Source organism: Filicampus tigris, chromosome 22 (assembly GCF_054856515.1).
Source record: "Filicampus tigris isolate MCC_2025a chromosome 22, RoL_Ftig_1.0, whole genome shotgun sequence".
In the NCBI taxonomy this organism is placed as follows: domain Eukaryota; kingdom Metazoa; phylum Chordata; class Actinopteri; order Syngnathiformes; family Syngnathidae; genus Filicampus; species Filicampus tigris.
In genome coordinates, this window is record NC_141238.1 from 3314781 (window position 1) to 3336360 (window position 21580).

The following is a 21580-nucleotide window of genomic DNA, read 5'->3' on the forward strand; positions in this document are numbered from 1 at the left end:
TTCTCGGTACCCCTTTCACTGTCCTTGTCCTGCGACAGCTTGACTCTTCAGCTCACAGTCAAGCCAGGCCGATCAGATACCGATACTGGCTCCTTCAGCGTCTTGTTAATGCCGAAGCACCGAGACATGGAATGTGTATTTATGACTGAAAATGCTTGAGTGAGTTCAATGGGGGCACCGCCTCGGCTGTATTCATCGTTGGCTCTTATGAACCCCCCGCAGTGCCTGCATCACGGCGTCTCGTGTTACATTTTTTTTTTTTTTTTAAGCAGTCTGCTCGGCTTCCCTGCAGCCAGCCGTCCAGCCGGCATGTCTCATGTGACCGGGACTCTTCCACGCTTGAGCACCTCCTGACTGAAATCGACTCACGCTTGACCGCCTTTCGACCGCTCCTCCGTTAGCCACAAAGACATATCTGTGCGAGTGGAAGCACTCCAGCAGAGTGGCAGAACGTAAGCCGTCTACAGGGCGTACTTCCTGTAATCCATCAAAATCGGCGTTTGTTCTCTAAAACCGCATCAATGAAAACAATTTCTCTCTTAAAACTTTTCAAAAGAATTTTGGCATGTGCCACGCGAGTGTATATATATATGCATCCATCCATCCATCCATCAGTTTCCCATGCTGCTTGTCCGCATTAGGGCTGCGCGTAACCTGAGCCTATTCCAGCTGACAGGGCATCCAGCTTGCCCAAAGTCACTCGGGATAGGCTCCAGATCACAAGTTAGCCGAATGAGCACGAGTGCGCTAGAAAATGGTTGGATCGATGGATTTCCCCATTGCGCCGTTTTGTCAGTTCCAGTTTGTGACCTTAGATTTCATATGTTTGTTCTCTTTTTGCCGTTGAAGTCTTGCCTCACTGAGACCTCAGAGCAGCAGCGGAGTTCCTTTCAAAGACTGTATGCATTAAAAACAATATCCATAGATGACACAACTTTATCACTGCTACTATCTCGCAAGAAGGATGCATTGCTGAATTGCTACTCGTATTTGGCCGTTTTGGTACTGCATGCACAATTCTAATGAAATCGGTGAACTACAAGAACTCTATAAAAAAAAAATGTCGCAAGTAGTCATTGTACTACAGTTGTACATTGGGACGTTGGTTTGCAATGGCATTGTAGTACATCGAGGTCATTGTGATGGTAGTAAATCCGTACTTGTCTAAAAGTGCCAAAAGACGGCGAGTGTGTGCTCGTGAATGCGTCTACCACGTGTCCAAGTTTTCCAAACATCTGCGGTCTTGTAGCGCTGACTGCGATTCAGTGAGTCAGGCAGTGAGCGGGCAGCTATGTCTTTGGAGTCCTGGGAAAACGAGGCGGTGATGTCACTTTTGAGACTAGACAGAGGTTTTTAAAAGCGCAGACAATGACTAGAACAGATGTTGGATGTGCTTACTGACTTCACGGGCTACTGACGGTTTAGGCCAAGTTTCTCTACCCACCAGCAATGGTGTTCCTAATTGTATGGGCGGTCAGAATGTAAAAATCCGTGGAAGATCCTGCCGCAACGGGTTTATTATTAAATACAGAGCGATGACTTTGTTCTCTAAACACACTATGAGTATCTTTATGATGAATCTTATTCATAGATTTCTCAGAGCTACAAAATATTATGCACAAACAAGATTTTCTTCCTTCTCATAATGTACTCATTAAACATGTTTGTTGAGACACATAAATTAGCCGATCCCCTGTGAAGTCATGCCAAATAGTCTTTGAACAAAAACATTGACACTTTCTCATGCAAGTAAGCAACTCGCTGAACTCCAGAGGGCGACTCATTGTATCGGAGTAATTGGACAGCCAACTTCCCATAGTCTGTGCCCTTTAAATGATACTCAGGATGCGGCGCGTACATATGTTCACCAGTGACAAGTGGCGTACAGGAGCAGCGCCTCAATAATGGAGTCCCTCTCATGTGAAAAGTGAATGAAAGCCTGTGGCCGTGCTCGACGGAGGCTGTTTGATTGACTGAAACGCGCCTCTTTGCTCGCACACCCGACTCAATCTCCACTCACGTCTCTTTAAAGGGGAAGTCAACCCAAAGATTTTTTTCTATGCAAGCCCACTAGTTGAAACAGGGCATTCTGATAAATGTTGCGTTTGCGGGATAAGAGTTGATCCACTCGTTTATAGCCATCTCTGGGGGCGGCCATTTTGTCCCTTCTGTCGACTGAAAATAACATCACAACTGCTCAGGGGGTGGCTAAAAAAGGGTGGATTTTGCTGCTTAACTCATATTCCACAAACGCAATATGAATCAGAGTGCCCTATTTCAACTGGTGGGTCTTGAAAAAAAAAATGTGTTTGGGTTGATTTTCCCCCTTTAAAACAAGCTCAGCTGGCACATCTGATGTGTTTAAGTGGCCTGAAACATCCACTTAAGTCCAGCCAACCACTGCCACAAGATGTACTGGCAAAATTGTGGAGACTATACCTCTCAACAACACAATTAAAGTGGCCTTTTGTTGTGTTGACATTTTCCAGTTGGACAACTTTTACCGTGTGACAATCACCTGCATACATAACCATTTACCTTGCGAAAGCCCCTTTCAGTTACATTTTTTAAAATAAAGCAAGTTAACGTCAAACACAGACAAATGTTTCTTAAAAAATGCCTGGACAGTTAAAGCTTTTTTATAAGACTGACAGTTTCCATTGTTCACTTGGGAAAGCAAGATAAGAAATCATTTAATGAGTTGCCTTAAAGGTCAAATTGCTCGCTTTCGCATGTAATGTAATCTATAGAACACTTTCAAATGATGATTCCAAAAACAACCCGATGACTGCAGACGGACTGATGCTTCCGCCGACTGTAATCTGCGATTGAAGCGTTTGTCAGATTTGATCTAAAACGGCCGGAAAAGCATTGTCTGATCACGTCGACGCTTCCTCCGGCTGTGTACGCGAACCTCAGGTGAGGAGCGCCGAAGCCAAAATTGCTCGTCTTTTATGGCTGCGGTCGTAATCATCATTAATAAGGGGATTAGACTCAGCTCAGGAACATAAACATGCTGCCAATTTTCACTGGAGACTTGATTGCTTTGACACACACACACACACACACACACACACACGCACACACCAACATGACTTGCTCAGAGAGTTGTTCAATGAAGTTGTGCCAACATCCCCAACCACCGGAATGGCTACTTGTCGCCAACACTAGACACGTGCACGCACGCGGTGAAAGTGGTAGTGGCTACCAGTGCTTAGTCCCAATCATCACTTTGATGTGCACGTGGCACAGTGCGAAGTGGCTCTCCGCCCTGTCCCACTGTGTAGGTAAGATTAGTCACAAATTAATCTCCCTCCAGAGGCCCATAATCCTCCGCTGATAGATGGCGGCAGATGTTGTGCGTGATTGCCGAGCCCTGACTGAGCATGTTTTTTGGGTTTTTTTTTTTTTTTTCCGGTGTGCTCCTCATGTGAACTAAGTACTACCCAGCACAAGAGCCAATTGTCCTGATTCAATGCACTTACGTTCCAGCAACATTAGTTTGTGAACATTTCTTTTTTTTTGTTTTAATTATCCCCGGGGTGGAATTTTGGAGTGATGAAATTGTCTGTTTTCACTAGAATGCATGCACAATCAAAATCGTCTGGCTAAATTAGCACCTAGCTTCTATACCGATCTCTTTGTAAAATCTCAATTGATTGCGTCATTGAAATGTGTCAATATGTTAAAATATCTAACTTTACATGAGTTGCTTTTAATGAAAAATAAAAGGTTGGAACCACCAGATTAAAAAAAATAAATAAATAAGATCATTGAAAGTTCTAAGTGTGTCAGGTTGACTGTGATGAGATGTTTTACTGGGTTGACCTAAAACTTTTAAAGATTTATTTATCATTTTTTAATAGGTTGAAAACATGCGCTTTGCATTTAAAAATAGCAGCTCTTGAAATTAAAATTAAAAACGACATTTCATTTTTAAAGTGTTTTAAAGGTTGACTGAAAAGGTTTACATTAAAGAGGAAGTCAACCTATCATTTTTTTGTTGTTGTTTTGCAATAATATGTTCTTTGTGCCTCTGCTAGTCTAAACAAGTCATTCTGATTAGTATTGGGGTTGTGGAATATGAGTTAAGCAACAGCAAAATTCACCAGTTTTTAATCCATCTCAGGAGGCGGGCATTTTGTCACTTTCTTTCGATTGAAAATTGAATAACAACCAATCGCGGCTCACCAGTTTTTTGAAGCTGAGCCATGATGTGATGTCATTTTCAGTTGACAGAAAAGCGGCAAAATGGCCAGCTCCTGAGATGGACAAAAAAGGGTGGATTTTACTGCTTAACTCATATTCCACAAACACAATATCAATCAGAATGACGTTTAGACTAGTGGGGCCGCATACAACATTTTATTGTAAAGAAAAAGGTTTTATGGTGCCGTCGACTGCTCTGCTCACCGCTGACCTTCGTAGGTGCTGTGCCCATCAGCAGAAGAGCAGTGCTGTGGGACGCAGCATTAAGTTTTACTACGACACGGAGGTTGCTATATGGATGACAAAGTGGGGCTGGAAGCCACCCAGCTTTTTTAAAGGTGCTAATAAATTGAAAGGTGAATATTTTTGAGCAACTTCAGCAGTGTGATGGCAGGAAAAGGTGGGAGATGGAGAGTCATGTGACAGGGCGTCATGGCTGGCTCAATTGAGGATTTTTTTGTTTTGTTTTTAATTTATGTCCGTGCAGCTTCAGGTCTATTAGCTTCATGGTGTAGCAGTGAGCTGCCAAATTCACTGCCAATTCGGGAGGGGAGGGGAGGGGAGGGGAGGGGAGGGGAGGGTAGGGGGAGGGGGGAGGGGGAGAGGAGAGGAGAGGAGAGGAGAGGAGAGGCTATTTGTGGGGGGGGGTAGGAGCCCTGTCGCGAATGGCAAACATCAGGTAAAAACCAGTATATGACAGGCAAAAAGGTTTATACGCTGATGACGTGAGATTTGTTATGTATTGATAAGTCATTTTTCACCAAGGATAAAGAATGTATATCTGTGACTATTCTGCTATTGTCTGGCCCTATGTGTATTGCCGTACCGTTTGTGTTCAACTATCTGTTGCTTAAAGGGCTAACACTGACACAGACGCTATTTGTTAGCCCATCTAGCATTGGTTCTTAGCATGAAGCTGAACCCACTTTGTTAAAGCAAAGGTATGGGGTTGTTTTACAAACACATCGTGCATTTTTTTGTTTGAGCTTTAGTTTGACAGTAAACTACTGCTTATTGTGGAATGAGTTGAGTTGAGTGCACTACCACCATAAAGTGCTCTTTTCTCCAACATTAGCTCGCAAGTCAAAGCCAAATTGGCCAAGCGACTGCTCGTATCGTGAAAAACTTGCCACTCATATTTCAAGGCACCACTGTAACTTGATGTAAAAAGATTTGGGCTGAGCAGGTTTTCCTATTAGGTTCCTTAATTCTCGGTGGAGAGAATCATGCCAGCAGGTGCCGGTTGGTGAGGCAAGTGATGTGGTTTCCATGGTTACACCGTTTTTTTGTTGTTGTTGGTTTTTTTTCGTTTTGTTTTTTTTAATTAGTAGTACGGAACAGATGCCAAATCACTGGCAGTGCAATGTAAAAGGTAGATTAGGTGGCTCCACTCTTTCTTCTGTCCATGTACAAGATGTGGTGGGTGTGTGGCCGTGTACCTGAAGACACCGCGAGGCATTGTGCTAGGCCTTGTGGACACATTAAAATTGTTTGTTTGCCAGTGCTGTATGCACACGTGTGTGTGTGTGTGTGTTTGTTGGTGTGTAAGCGCGGTTGCTATGCATGCTTTGAGGACAAAGGGATTACGACGACGAGCTGTTTTGTTTTGTTGTTGTTTTTCCCTCCCCACGCTTCTTGGTCCCCAGTGGCATTTACAGGAACACAGGCCCACCCAGAAATTAGTGTTGACGGGCATATTGGTCAAAACCAGGAGACTTCGTGGCCAGCATAGCATCGATTGAAAATCATCATTAAAGTTCATCACTAATACTGCTCGCTGCTTAAAAAAAAAAAACTGAAGTGGTTTTCATTGAAAACAAGTTTTAACTATATTTATTTTGACATCCATCCTCATTAATAGCCGATTTGCTGTTGCTAACAGATGAGTGTGCCCGTAGCTATTTGACCCGCCACTACCACGTGGCACCAATACTCATTATACGTACAGCGCTCACCCTCCAGCTTATGTCTTCATTGGTAATTTTGCATGCCAGTGTGGACACGCGTGCATGTGTTTATGTCTGCACAAAAGCGTTGCATTGCATTGCTGCACGACGACCCCTGTGGTGTTGGCAGGTTCCGCTTTCAGGCAATTCAGTCCACTCCCCGGGGTTTGAACCAACGGAGTTACAGTTCATGCAGAGTCACAATCATCCTCACCTCCATTCTATACTCCCAAATTTCCAAGCCTTGCCGCTTCAATCGCTGCAGCAAAAAATAGCACGCCATTAAAGCAAAATGTGGACTTTCACAGACGACGTGTGCCAATAGCGAGCGGGCGCTGGCGAGAAGGCAGAGACAGATTTGCATGTTTGCAGTCAACAGATTTGTAAATTGACAGTTGAGCACACCGGCAGGTGCGTGGAGTGAGCAAATATAGATTCCGAGTGCGTGACACAGCAGACGCGCATATGAATTGAAATCATGTCCTACTTCCTCTAATTGCTTTTTGACGCGAGCCAGCATATCAAATCGGTTACAGTTCAGAGCATGACATTATTTGTTGCCATTATTTATGACCAGAGTGCACTTGTTTTGCGTCAGGCTGGAATAACATCGGAGCGTTGTGATGGATTTTAATGACGTTTGTTGGACGCATGTACAATGTGGCCGTAATGAAATGGAGCCATAAACCTTGTCCTGATATTTAGCTCAACCCTGTAATCAAGTTTAGATCCTGGCTGCATGCGTTCCCCATGAGCGGGTTTCCTTCATCCTCCCACAAACCAAAGGAAAAAGTTTCAAGTTGACATCTCCAATGCAAATGCTTAACCGACAAAGATGTGCTGAATGGAAATCCATCCAGAAATATGAATGTGCACCATTTGTTATGCAGGTGTCTTGATGGGAGCAACATATGCTCATCCATGAACATGAGGCCCGCAAAAAAAAAAAAAAAAAGATCATATTTGGATTCTCATTAGCGGATTATTTTCTTTCCTTCTGGGTCAGCCGTCGGTGTTTTTCCACCAAGGCTAAGAGGAGCGGGTTTGTTTTAGCAACTACCGCTGCGTATCAGGTTGTGTAAAAGAGCTGAGATGCGGTCAACTGAACTGTGGCTTTGTGCTTGGCATACAAGCTCTGTTCTATTGCATGCTGATGCTACGCACAGCAAAGATGAAGGCTTGTGTTGGTGTGCTCATGGGCATTTTGGTCTTTTCTTTTTTTTTTTTTTTCCTCAAACCTTGTTCTAGAGCAGTCAGACAACTTTATGAACTTGATCGAATATGTCCAATTGTGTTCCCAAGATGTTTTTTCACATCTGCTCTGCACCAAAGTAGCAGCAACTTGTGGTTTATTTTGCAGCCTGATTTCTCGACACTTGATTGTGCTGTTACTTTTGATAGAGCGACTTTAATGTCGCTAAGTATAACGGGCTTTTTAAGAGCCGAATTGTCAAGGAATGAAACTCCCCAACGGTCTACTATGCTGTACCTTTGAGTTGAAAAGTCCTTGGTTCTTATTTGGTGTCTCCCCTATGTTTTGCAGTCATGCGCAGGAACCCCTTTGTGGCGGAAGGCTGCTGCGGGAAAGGCTCCCGCAACGCCCTTCAGGAGCTCTACAACCCCTCCCAGGTAGGAACGCATCTCCTCTCACCTCATGCTTCCCGTGTTTGTCTTTCTCCCGTGACCTTCGTTGGCTCTCTTTTGCTCTCGCCACGCTTGGCCATCTGTCTGAGGTGTGACCCAACAAGGCCCTCGAACAAGATTAGGATTCGACATCTTTTTAGATGTATGCAGTTGTCTGGCACCAACCGCAGGGGAGAGAAAGAAATAACAAAAACAATCAGTAATTGTGATTTAAAAAAAAAAAATATATATATATATATATATATATATATATATATATATATATATATATATATATATATATATATATATATATATATATATATATATATATATATATATATATATATATATATACATACATACATACATACATACATACATACATACTGGTTGCAGTCTCTCCAAAGGGCTATTGATGGCATTATTAAACTTGATGGTTGTGTGTTTGATCCGCAGTTGACATCAGCAAATCCCCTGACACCGCGTCAACTATCCTTTTTCTCCTACTTTTTTTTTTTTTTTTTTGCTGATGCCAACACAGAAAGCGCAATGTCAAACTTAGTGTGGGCTGCTCAGGATAATCGGAGCAATACAAATAATTCATAAATGCTTCTCTACAAAAGCATTACTGGCTAAAAGTTGTAAATGCTGTACGATTGCGACAGTTTGAATGAATTCCCTTTACATTATTTCCTATGGGTCATTTTTGCGTCTTCATCAGGGAACCCATTCTGTCCGACTTTGGAGCTTCCGCTCTACAGCTCTCACTTGTTTGCTGTAGTGTCCAATGGGCAAACAGCCCAAGGTGATGCGATCACAGTGATGGATTGCATCCTTTTTCCTTGTCGAGTCACCGTCTGCTTCATTATCACGTGACGCTGTCCTGTGACACTAACGCTGCTCTCTCTATAATGCCCATCTTAGTCTGGAGTCTACCTTTCCTCTTGTTTTTTTTTTGTTTTTGTTTTTTCACCCCCACACCCTCCGCCGGTCATTTATCCAAATGCGCTGGGTGTCTTTTTGTGACTGTGCGGAGATTAGACAAGGTGCGCTGGGGCACTCACCTCGGCTTCATTTTCAGCGCGGGGTTTTTTCCACACGTCCTCGCTCATGTGGAGTCCCATTGATATGGTTCTGTGTGTGCACAGGGGTGGGATTTGGCTGCAGCCAGAGTCAACTTGAGTCGGGCGCTTGAGGTCAGGAGGGAGGTGTGTGTGAGGGGGTGTGTGGGTGCGCTCATACATCTTTGTGAGAATCACTTTGACTTGGAGGATGCCAGAGGGAGAAGATTTCTCCTCAAGTGGTCATGGTTGAGGTAAAGAGGAATAAAGTTGTACAATTGGGATAGTATACAGCAGCCCATGTCACGTCAAACTTTTGTGCCCCAAGGGCATTTTTTTTAAACTGACAGATGTGCCAGGTCATTCAAAGGTGAGGCAAAAGAAAATAATAATGTTCAATTGGGTATGGTGAATTAGAATGACTTTAATATAAAAGAATTCACCATCTGATATTATAAATGTAGTAGGTGATGCAAAGTTGACAATTACAGACCTAGTTAACCTTATTAAAATCCGGTGCCCTATGAAAATCGTCTTGAAGCTGGTATTTGAATGTAAAGTTATTGCATCATTATATTGTGGCAGCAAGGAGATTATTCCGTTTCACATTAGGCCAAATGAACCCCTGGCCAACACATTTCATTGATCATAATTAAAATCAGAAATTAGTTTAGATGCTCAGAGCAAGTGGCTTCAAAAGTTATCAGATACAGTATTGTCTTACGCGCCATGTTATTTCTCCCCAGTGAGCCCACTGGAAAAAAAAAAAGTCATCAGCGGCCAGCCCAGCGATGCACGCAGGCAGACGCTGTTATCGCCGAGCCGGGCGGGGGCAATGCAATGTTGTTTCAGAGCTGTCAACGTGGCTGAGAGAAAATAATGTGCAAATGTATGCGAGGTCTTGGTGCGAGTTCGGATCTGTGGAGAATGGCGCACGGCTGCTGTGGGCACCGCTAAAATGAGGGGTCGAGGCTGTTAGCATAGATGCCAAATTAACTTTTGAAAAGTCAGCACACTTGAAGTCGAGCGAGTCAAATGATAATAATGTACAAACGTTTCCTCAAATGTGCGGATGAGGTTCTACTGTACAGTAGGGATGTCACGTTGTCCAAATGTCCCGATGCGATAATATCACGATACGAACCCCACGATACGATAATTATGATGAGGAAAACTTCACACTGTTCCATTTTGTACATAATAGCATTCACAAAGAAATAGGCTTGGCCAGTCATGCCCTCCTATTGGCTGAGCACAGCAGCTCAAAATATCCCGGTCCATGTAGTTCACAATGCTGTGTTGGGCTGAAGCCGGCCGACGGAGAGGTTGAAAAATATTTGCTGGCATGAGTGATTTATGGGACCTTTTTTTGGTGAGAACATAGTTTTGTTCATGTGAGCAATAATCTGTTCAATTTCTGTTTCATTTATTTGTGTGGGGGTGTGTATGGCTTCTGAAGAACACGAAATGCAAAAACTAAACGAAACATGAACAGCACACTGCACAATGCTAATTCGGTGTGGTCCTAATCATACATGTAGTTGAAATAGTACAGTTAACATGAATATAAATGACCTACAATGACCGAGCAGCTAATATTGCGGCACTTGCCTGCTAATGCACGCGCACATTGTGAATCGGGTCAATTTGTGGAGGTTATGTTCCCCTTCATCTGCGATTAGCGCGGGTCTTAGGTAGCAAAAACGTGCATCAAATTAAACCGCACTAATAAACTAACCACCGAAGGAAAACAACAGATTTGCTGCGATTAATATCGTGACATGATGACGACAATATGGGCGCGATTTTGAGATCCCAATATTGCCGATATTGTGACCTTCCTACTGTACAGTACACAAGCGGTCGACCCCCCCTATTTATTGACAATTTGCTTCGTCAAATTTCAGGGAGTAGGAAGTAGGACGCTCATGTTTGGAATACTTACAAAGGTCCCCTTTAATTTGGCATTGGAGAGCCACATTTGCCACATTCTGACATCAGCTTCTACATTCTGGTCAGAATTAGTAGCCTGCTACTGTTTCATTTGACACCCAAAAAAAAAAAGACAAAGTGGACCAAGCTGTAGCTCTAATCCAAGTTGGAACATTGGATCCTCTCATTAGTCACATGTTGGAATAGAAATGGGAAATTTCAACAGAAGGTGGAAATCTATCCTATTTGGGGAGCCTCTATGGCGGTCGGTCAAATTATTGCTTCACGTGAAAGCGGTCTGTGGCGCCCAAAAAATTGGGCCCTGCTGGTTTTAAAGGACCTCAAACTACAAGCGAACTGGCCCGAGCCAGGCAAAATGATGACTTTATGACTCAACACCTTATTTTCATTGATGTGACACAAACCACCAGTCATGGATAGCAAGACGTTAAAAGCTTCCAAATGTTCGAAGGTCACATTTAACCTGCCATGTGACAAAAGCAGCAGAAAGGAAGTCTTTAATTCCCCCCGTTGGCTTCCCGAGAGGTAACCAAGCCTCGCTCCAAAGAGAAGCATCACTTTGATACTCCTGCTGTAATTACATCCTCCATTTTCTCTCAGGGACACACTCGCCTATACACGGCGTACAAACAGCGGCGGTCCCCGTGCCCACGTCCGCAAGTGCGCTGTGGTGCGCACGCAACTTTCATCTTTTTTCCGATGACATGCGCTTCTCAGGGGGGAGCAAATCTTGTAGAGAGGCAACTTGTTCTTTACGCCTGCCAATGTGGTACAAGAGTGAGGCGTACTGTGTCAAATGCATCTCCTGAGCTCCATGTGAGATGAGTTGGTTGAAGCGTTACTATTGAAAACCGGCACCTTCAAATTACGGCTTCATTTGGATCGGACCACAAAATATCACGTTTGCATTGTTGCCTTACGCGTTCGCGAGTGCTTTCATGTTATACTTTGAAGCAAAAGTGATTTTTTAACAACTCACTAATGGTAATGTATTCAAACTCGACCCGTCAACTGAAACGCTCAAGCTTTGGAATCCTTTTGACTTGTAATAAGGTCAACCAACGCCCCAAGACGCCGGTTGGTGCGCCGGCCAGGACACACGGCGTGGTTTTAGGCAAAATGTTCATATGGTGCAGCAGTGTCAGACTTCTGGAGAACTTTGCCATTTGTATACTTTTTCCTCCGCAATTGTGACTTGGGCAGAATTGGCCGAAGCCTTCGGTCTGCTCCTAAAGTGACACGTCCACGTCTGGTCTGCGTAAGCGATGTTCTAAATCTTCTCAGTGGTACTTACTGTGGCGGAGGATAAACGTCTACTGTATTTGAAAGTGTTTGTTATCGTTAAGGTGGCCTTTGGACCGGTGAGGCTGTTTTGAGCGTAAAATGAGTAGAGACATGAACCCTTTGTTGTCCAACTACAACCAAACTGCACTGGTATTGTGCTTCGGAGCACTGGATTCTTTATTTAGCGGCAAAAGGTTGCCTCGCTGCATGAATTAAAACATCTTTGATGCCGTATGGCCTTGTGTGTTTGTTTAGCCATGTTGCAGGAATGCAGCAGGGAAGCTTGTAAGTCCAGCCATACACATATGGCCATTCATTGCTTCCCTGTAGAGCAGCCCGGGTATAATCATTCTGTAGGTCAGCTGCTTGAAAGTGGGGGGGGGGGGGCGATCAAAATGTTAAATGCAGGTTTTGGACCACAGGGATGCTCGGCTGGTTTGTATGTCCCTTGATTAGAAGGATATTTTCCATGTTTTGTAATTGAACCGTCAAAGCCCAAGTAACAACTAGAGTACATAGGGTGCATCTTCACAGTATTGTACGTAGACGTGCTTCCCTAAAATTGTAATGCTTTACTGTAGGTGTAGTTTGCGTGGCACCGAGACGTTGAAACTAAGTATGAGGCGTGCACAGCGGCTTGAGAAAAATCAACACGTTAACTACAGCTGAACTGACTTTCAGCTACATGTTTAAGGCAAAATGGTTAGCAGATTATGCAGTCAGTGTCGCAGCATGACTGTATTTGTTTAACAGCGCGTGCGTGTGCGTGCGTGCGTGCCCGCATTTCTGCTGTCCGCTTTAGACGCATTGGCCGTAAGCAAGTCAGCAAGGTGTCACTGAGAAAGACGTCCGCGTTGAATTTCAAGCAAGTCCATTTGGAGTCTTGACAGTGACGGAGCGCGCGTTTGACAATTCCGCACAACGCTCATTAACCGAAAGTACATTCCCAGCCCGACTCCACTCAAAGCCGAGTGGCTCGGGAGACGTCTGTGTTTGTGTTGAGCCGCATGAATATGAAACAGGACATCGGCGGGGAAAAAGAACAAGTCACTCCTCAGCTGAAATGAAGGTAAATAAACACATTCTTAGGGGGTTTGAATGTCACGGCGAGTCCAGATGTGTGCTGGCTCAGGACATTTAGACAATATGGGAAAGGAGAATTGTGCCGTTCAGCAGGGTTGGATTTTGTGCAAGTATTTTGTTTTGTTGAACTTTCGACTGTATGTGTGTGTGGGGGGGTGTGCGTGCGTGCGCGTGCGTGTGTGTGTGTGTGTGTGTGTGTGTGTGTGATGCTACACTGGCATCTTTGTTGCCGCCCGTCCTTATGAATGTCAGCTTGTGAGTAGAGCAGGGCACAGACAGACTTTAACTGTAGCCATGAATGTTCAGAGATGAACATCATATCTGCAATTGTCAACAACTGGTAATGTACGAAGACAGTTAACAGCCAGCCAGCCAGCCAGCCAGCAGTACACAGTCGTTCTCTGACGTCCATGTCACTTAGCAGGCCAGGCCCTGCCGTTTAAAGCCATACACGCTCAGTCACAGATACAAAAGTAGAAGGTGAACGCACATAGTGGTCAGTCGGCGAGTGGGAAAATACACTATAGCTGAGGTCCGGACTTAACTCAAAGTTAAGCACAGAGATGGGCCTATTTTGTCGGTCCGTCCTCTGTCCGCAACCTGGGCACCCTTCCGTCATCGTCCCTCCGTCCTTATTCGATAAAAAGAATCCTTCTCCGACCCCGCTCGTCCTCGTCCTTTTAATGCGCTTCCGTCCTTACATTCCGTCAGTCCGAACCCCCACGCCGATGACAGGCACGGACGGTGAACCCACTTCCATCCTTGCTCAGTCCGTCCTTTAAAAAAACAAAAAACAAAAAAAAACCCTCATCTTCCGTTGTCCGTCCACACATTGGGCGTTGCCTCCGTGGGACGGAATGCACATCTCTGGTGAAACATCGCAGTTCTGGGCCCCCCTATGCTCACCCTAGTTCAGCACACTTCCATAGCACTTTGTGTCTTGTTTAATTTTTACAGCAAAGATAAATTATACCTATTCTCATTGTGTCATTTTTTTTTTTTTTTTCAAACCAGCAGCCAACTTTTGCATTCCACTAACAGCGAGGATGGATTGCTGTAGGGATGCATTTATGAATTGCTTGTTTTGAGTCCTCCCTGCACAAAATGGGATATCTACAACAAAACCCGGTGCACAGCTGCACACATTTGTCCATAGATGAATGTGCCTCCATTAGCTATTTTGGTCCGTTTAAGTCTCACCGTGCTTTATAGAAGAACAGAGACAACTCTCTGGGGGAAACAATGAAAAAGTCTGCTGAATCCATCAGCGATGCATGGCCAGGTTGGGGGCGCATCTGCAATTCAAAGCAAATGAGATTGGATACACTCCACAATAACGATGCACTCGGTTAATTGAGGGAGACAGATTAGTGAGGAGGAAGATGTGAAGTTATGCCTGGCTTTACGCTTCGCGACTGCCGCCTAACGCAGCCATCAGGTCGAAGCCTTGCATTTATCCTGCTTATAATCAAGGCGATGGGGGGTGGGCACATTTCAACAGAAAGGCAAAAAGTAGCATTTGAGTTACTTGAACGTTGAAAAGTGTCAAGAGTAAGCCAAGCGTGTTTTCAGACTGGAACAATTTCACAGTTAGTTTGCCCCTCTCCAATTTGGTGCTCCACAATTTCTCTTTCTACAAGCAGCCACATGTTCTAAGGCGTCTTTTGATGCTAGCTGCATGTGGCGCAAGCAGGGTTGGTGAGATCCTCTGTGAGATCAAAGTCTTCTCATGTTTGTCCAGGTAAGGCCTTTATTTCCAGCCTTTCCTCCATCTCCTGCGGACGTCGGAGCTTTCTCAGGTTATCACCATGCGTCCGCTCCATGCTTATTTCACATTCATAACAGCGCTCGGGGGCAATAAATGTGCTGTAGCGAGGAAATTAAAAAATGTGACATATGGAGCTGCGGTCGCTCCAGTCCTTGATCATGCAGTTTGGGCTTTGGGATATGCATTGGTGATGAGCGCATAATAAATGGACAGTGGACCCCGGTGTATTGTGGGCTATAGGTTCCAGACCCACCCATAATCCATGGTATGGACAATGTACGTTTTTTTTTTTTTTTTTTTAAATATACATGGTCCTGTATTACTTCTGAATCCTTCTGAATTTCCTTTAAATATGCGTGATCGATGAACCTCAATCTAGTAGGGGGACATTTCCCCCTCATTTGAAGCTCCATTGCATTTATTCCGGCGAGAACAAAAGCTCTCACGGCATCTGAATCAATAGTCGACAAGAGTTTGATCACATCAAGCTGCACCGGGGGGGAAACCATCGCAGGTTTGAGGCCCCCCCCCCCCGAGAGGGATAGGAGATTAAACGGTATTGTGGGATGCTGCTATGCTAACGGCCTCCGTCGCTCTATTGTTGTATGCCAGTTGTTGCTGAATTAGCGAGGTGGCGTGCTCGCAAATTGGTTCCTAATTGTTTTCCGCTCTCTCGCGGGAACAAGTTGACGCGGCCTCCATCAAGGCTTTCTCTGCCACTGTGCGGACCCCGTCACGCTCTCACAGGTCTTGCACTAGCGGGAGGTAATCCCAGCAAGATCCTGCCGACGGGGAGGATACATCTCGCCCCCGCTTCTTAATTACACCGCCCGCCCTCCTTCCGGGACCGAGGGCCCCACGTTCGTTGGGCCTTTTGGGTGAATTCTAGCGTCACGTGGAAATAAGGGGGGTGTGGGGCGGGTGAGGAAGGGGAGATATTCATCTGCACTCTTTGATACATCTGCAGTGGCGTGAATTGGGAGAAAAAGGAGATGTCCTGAATCCATCAGCCCGCACAGCCGGCAAAAAGCTTTTAACGGGGTCGTTTGATGTGATATGACAGGAAAAGGCGAGGGAAAGAATGTAACAGTTTGAATCAGATTTAGTGGGATTGAGACAAGGCGTCGGGGGGCGCCAGAAACCTGCGCGTGAGCTTCTGAAGCCTTTCTCTGTTTCATCCACGGGAGAAAGGCTCCGTGTATTGTGTGCACAAGTTGTGGCCAATCTCTGCTTTGTACCCGACTAATGAATTTGCAAACGCGATGCAAATGATGGGATGGCTAGTACATTAGCACAGCTTGCTAATTGAATTAACAGAGTGAAAGCGTCCTAATGAATGCAAAAACGCGTTCAGCTTTCATGTAAACTGGGCTGGAATATGGCAACATTGGGGATATTCGTATTGCGCTGGCAAAGGGATTACCCGCCTTCGCAATCTTGAACGTGTACAGCACAAACAGATTCATGCATGCAAATATAGTCTGAGCGTTGGCTTAAAAGTGTCCTGTAGAATTTGGGCAGTGAACATAGAGCTGGTGGACTGGAAATGTGCCTTTTAACACGCACCGCATTTCCCAGGCAGCCGCGTGTCACGAGGCAGGATCTAGGATTTGGAAATAACGACGAAGCAATTGAACTGCTCTGAGGCCCGAGTGGGGCAATCATTTGACTCTGTTTTAAATCCCAAAGACTTTGACACTGACTCGCCAGTGTTGAAAGGCGAGACAAAAATAGTCAATCTGGTCACATCTTCAACTTTGCGTGTGAACACGTGCCAATGTCCCATAATTCACATTCAGCGTCAACATTGGCCCCAAAAGGTTGCATTTCCACAGTTTGTCAGGTTGCGGCATTGACCACAGAGAAGCTCACTCATATGCAGCCATTGGAATTTAAGGTGGTGGCAAAAAAAAAAAAAAAAAGACGTGCTTTGAGCCAATGCTCCCATACAAGCTCGCTGTTCATGCGCACGGGTCTCCCCGACTTGCAGTTATTTCAGGTCTCGCCGGAAGCAGCCGTGGGCCGCGCTGGAGAAAAGACGAAAAGTCGGTCTGATATCCCGCAGCCTCGCTTGGGCAGCGGGAAAGCACTGAACGATGGCTGCGCATTGAACGGCCGATATCAATTTGCTGCGTGACTGTGCAACATGTCGCAGCATGTTGATGATGGAAAGGGATTGAGAAGATTTTGCAATCCAGTTGCGCTGTGATTGGCGGTGAGCAAAGTTGATTTTGGAGCCGCGTTTAGGGTTGCGGCCGTGCAAGCCAGAGAGCGAAGGTGGCGCCGCGTGGCGCCGCGTCGCGCCGAGGTCCCCGCTGATCGTGTCTGCCGGCCGGCTTGTCTTTCACTGAGCAGCCCGAGTTGTCGGGAGCGGCCGTCCTCCACCAGAGCCGACGGGACCAGGTGGCGGATGCGTGCCGGGTCTACAGCGCGTCCAGCCGCAAGCGGCGGGTCCTCACGCCCGGAGACCTCAAGCACCTGGTGGTGGACGAGGAGCACGAGCTCATCTACTGCTACGTGCCCAAGGTGGCTTGTACCAACTGGAAGCGCGTCATGATGGTGCTGACGGGCCGAGGAAAATACAGGTGGGTGGGGAATCCGGCCCCGAACGACCGAACGGGGGAACGGGGCTCTCAGGGTTCTTGACTGTTGTCTTCCACAGCGACCCAATGGAAATCCCGTCCAATGAAGCCCACGTCCCGTCCAACCTGAAAACCCTGAACCAGTACAGCATCGGCGAGATCAACCACCGCCTGAAGAACTACCTGAAGTTCCTGTTTGTCCGCGAGCCCTTTGAGAGGCTGGTGTCGGCCTACCGCAACAAGTTCACCCTCAAATACAACTCGTCCTTCCACAAGCGCTTCGGCACGCGCATCGTGCGGCGCTACCGCAAGAACGCCACGCGGGACGCCCTGGCCAACGGGGCCGACGTCACGTTCAAGGAGTTTGCCGAGTACCTGGTGGACCCGGCCACCCGGCGCGACGGCCCGCTCAACGAGCACTGGCAGACCGTCTACCAGCTGTGCCACCCGTGTCACATCCACTACGACCTGGTGGGCAAGTACGAGACCCTGGAGGAGGACGCCAACTACGTGCTGCGGCTGGCCGGCGCGGCCGACTCCCTGCGCTTCCCCAGCTACGCCAAGTCCACCCGCACCACCGACGCCATGACGGCCCAGTTCTTCGGCAACGTCAGCGCTGCGCAGCAGGTGCAGCTCTACCAGCTTTACAAGCTGGACTTCCTCATGTTCAACTACTCCACGCCCGGCTACCTCCGGCTCGTCTAGGGGGGGGGGGGGGGGCGAGCGGGGGTCTGTTAAAGGGGGGACTCTGGAGTGACTTTCAGGCGCCCTCGCTGGAAGCGAAACAACTGCGCAGCAACGTGCGCTTCTTTGCACGCTAGAATGTCACATTTGTGGATGGAATGTGGGTGAAGCAGGTCTTCCAGGTGGAAAGAACAAGAGGTGAAGAGTCCCAGCGGCGCTCGTGGCAGCTTTCAAACAAAGCTTTTCTGCCACCCGGAAGCCAATCGCATCAAACGCACGTCTCGTTCGACTCCGGGGAGTCCCCGGGACGCCAATTTTTTGTCGTTGTCGATGTTCTCCAAGCGGCTCGCTCGCTCGCTCGGCGCCTTCAAAGTCGTGCCGAGTGAGACACCCAAGACCCTTAGCACTTGGGGGTCCGCGGCGGGCGGCGCGGGCTTTCAAAGGCAGCGGAGCTCGCAAAGGCCCGCCCAGCGACTCGCACCGACGTTCTTTGTGCTTCGTCACCATGTGATTGTCTTCACAAGCGTTGCTGCGAGACAGCAAGGATGATTTCAACTGCTTTGTGGATTGAAATTGTACTCATGTGTTTTTGTCTTAGGAGTATTTAAATGTTTGTTTGGGTTTTCTTTACTTTCACCATGCAATTATGTTCAGAGCGAGCTCTCTTGAATTTGAACGAATGTTATTCTAATCGACTTATCGGACCACCACAGTGCTACACAGCGACAGAAGAGAACATGCAGAGAATTTTCAAGTAGGGTTGTGCTTTGTTGGAGGTTTGTGTCCACATAAAATGCGTGTAAAATGATACAGCGTTTTGACATTATGCTTCAACGGCGCCAAGGAGGATGAGGGCCACCATTGAAAAGAAAAATACTACTTTGAAGCAAAGTCACCATATTGCAAACATGAGTATTTATTATGATTGTTTTTTAAATAACTTTTAACTTCAATAACATTATTCACATCAAGTCCTGCCTTTTTTTTGGTTTTCTCGGTAATCTTTATTTTCACAATTTTCACGGAAACAGCAGCTGCTCGCTTCAGGCGTTTGATTTTTGGAGGGAGTTTTTTTTTTTTTTTACTTGAAAATTCCCAACGTCCTGAAAAAGTATGACTTGTATCACATACTGTATACTTCTACAAAGTTTTCCAGGTAATATTATGACTTGAATGTTGTGACTTTTTCATCTTTAACTTTTCTTATTCAACTCTTATTTTTTTCACCTCATGTTTTTGTTTTCTTCTTTAAAAATGCAACTTTTCATGTCCTCGTGACTTACAGTATTCATTTTTCTTCTCGGTGTTGCCCACACATGCGCATCTTAACTCATTCACGGCCAGACATTTTCAGTCCCTCTTTTACCCTGAGGTTTGATATCCTTTGGGAAAAAAATATAAATAAGTTCCTGGGATTGGATGGCTGGACAGTGAAAAGATGTGTAAATTCGTCAATGGCAGTGAATGAGTTAAAGTCAGGCTGCATTCAAATAATTTGACATTTTTCTTGTGATTGACATATTTTTCCTTTTCAGTGTGGCGCGACATTTTGGTTCTTTGAAAAAAGTGTGACTTGACCAAATGTTGCATTTTTTTCCGTCTTTTCTTGTAACATTTTGACTTCATTCTCATCATTGTATTTATTTCAAGTGTGGTTGTCGAGACGACCGCTGCTTCCACACTGCTGCGTGCGCATTTGTGTGACCATTTTGACATAGCGCTAGCTTCGGGTCAAAACCTTGTACGTCCAAAATGATCACGTTTGATCAAGTCGGTTCAACCATTAGCATTGCATCGTGAAAGACAGCAAGCCTCTTTCAACCCTTTAGATTGGCCGATAATGCGTCAAAGTAACACCCGTGCGTGTGGACTGACCAATAGTGTGTTGTTTTTTTTTTAAATAAAAAAACCGTTAGATCCACCCAAATGTGACGTACGAGGCTTTGGCCCCGTGCCAGCGATATGCTTGTTCTTTCCGACTTTTCTCCGAAATGCAGAGAAAGCTTGAAAAGACTGGCATTGTTTGGAGTCCAAACAGTACAGCGTACTTGGTGATTGCAGATGATTGCAAAATCTGCACAGTTAGGCTATGGCTTTAAAAATCTGAAAAGAAGTGTTGATGAAAATTGCTTTTTGGAATGTTTTCACCATACGGCCGGGTCATGTGCTGCTGTATGGAGAAATCCAATGACTGTATCTGTATCCGCAGGAAAGGTTGTCACGTTGGTGATGGAGTCCTGACGAAACAAACACAAAGCCTGATTGTAAATAGAAGGCCTTCAACGAGCTCCATGTCGCTTTAAAGGCGGACTGTATGGAACCGATTGACTGCGTTTTTTGTTTTTTTTCCCCTTTTTCCTTGTCTTTTTTTCTTTCTATTCTGAGACAGCTTTCATGCAGGCTCAGTGCATCTCCCTGTGGCCCTTTGGTCCGGGTGCCCCCGCAGCAACAATGGCAGTCTGCTCAGCATGACCCCCCCCCCCCCCCCCCCCCCTGCAAAATTCCCACCCCCTCAGCCGTTTTTTCCAGCGCTCCCCCTGATACGTTCTACTGAGCACTTGTAAAGCTGAGGCACGACCTTGTCATTTTTTCAATGTATTTATTTTTCATATACCACCCAACCCCACCCCACCCCACCCCACCTTCCTGACTTGGATGTTCCTTTGGCCCCCAGAGACGGAGCCACAAAGGGCCCATCTTAACGCTGAGCCTGCGACCGGCCCATCACAGAGGCCTCCTGTCCGCATGCTCCCGTCTTCCGCCCTGTGCTGGAAAAAGGACACCCAGCTTAGGAAAACATCCCAAATCCTCAAATAGAAATAATGAACTTTGTTTTGGCTACATTTGTCCTTATCCTCAACTCTGCCGTCTGCATAAAAACCAAGCCAGCTGTCCGACACCCCACCCCACCCCACCCTAACGATGTCTAGTATTAGACTGAATTACATGCAGCATTTGCAGTTTTGCCGAAATCTTCAAAACACATCGGAGGACGTTTTTCTTTCAGGAGACCAGTTGACGATGGGGTTTTATACAGTATTTATGCCTTCACTTTGATATTTATGCACAGATGAACACATTTTGTACATCAGTGATGAAGCAATTGTTCACTTATTCTGTCACAAGTCTGCGTTAAAAAATGAACAATGGATATTGTTCCAACAAAGTCGACAGCAATGGACCTCGCTGGGATTGTCTTATTTGGCATGGTCGCAGCATTCCAAGAGCCTGCTTATGCATAAATGAGATCGATCGGGATCATCGGAACGGTTGGGCGGGGCAAAAGAGTGCAAACAAATGGACTGCGGTTGGATTGTTGTGAAACATATTGTTTCAATATTGTGGTTTGTTTGTGCTGTTTTGAATAAAATAAGTAGACATTTG

The 21580-nt window shown here is 45.9% G+C and overlaps 1 protein-coding gene across 5 annotated transcripts in view; it reads left to right on the forward strand.

Annotated features, from left to right (window-relative positions):
- The window catches only part of chst11 (carbohydrate (chondroitin 4) sulfotransferase 11), a 47195-nt gene extending 25615 nt beyond the window's left edge, over window positions 1-21580 (forward strand). For 4 of the 5 annotated variants that reach the window (XM_086022082.1, XM_086022083.1, XM_086022080.1 and 1 more), the window contains 3 exons: window positions 7699-7784; window positions 17286-17515; window positions 17593-21580. In XM_086022082.1, coding sequence (XP_085878208.1) covers window positions 7701-7784; window positions 17286-17515; window positions 17593-18217 — 939 coding nt within the window. In that variant the 5' untranslated portion in view covers window positions 7699-7700 and the 3' untranslated portion in view covers window positions 18218-21580. The remainder of the gene's footprint in view (window positions 1-7698; window positions 7785-17285; window positions 17516-17592) is intronic. The other variant, XR_015084663.1, reaches the window with a different exon arrangement.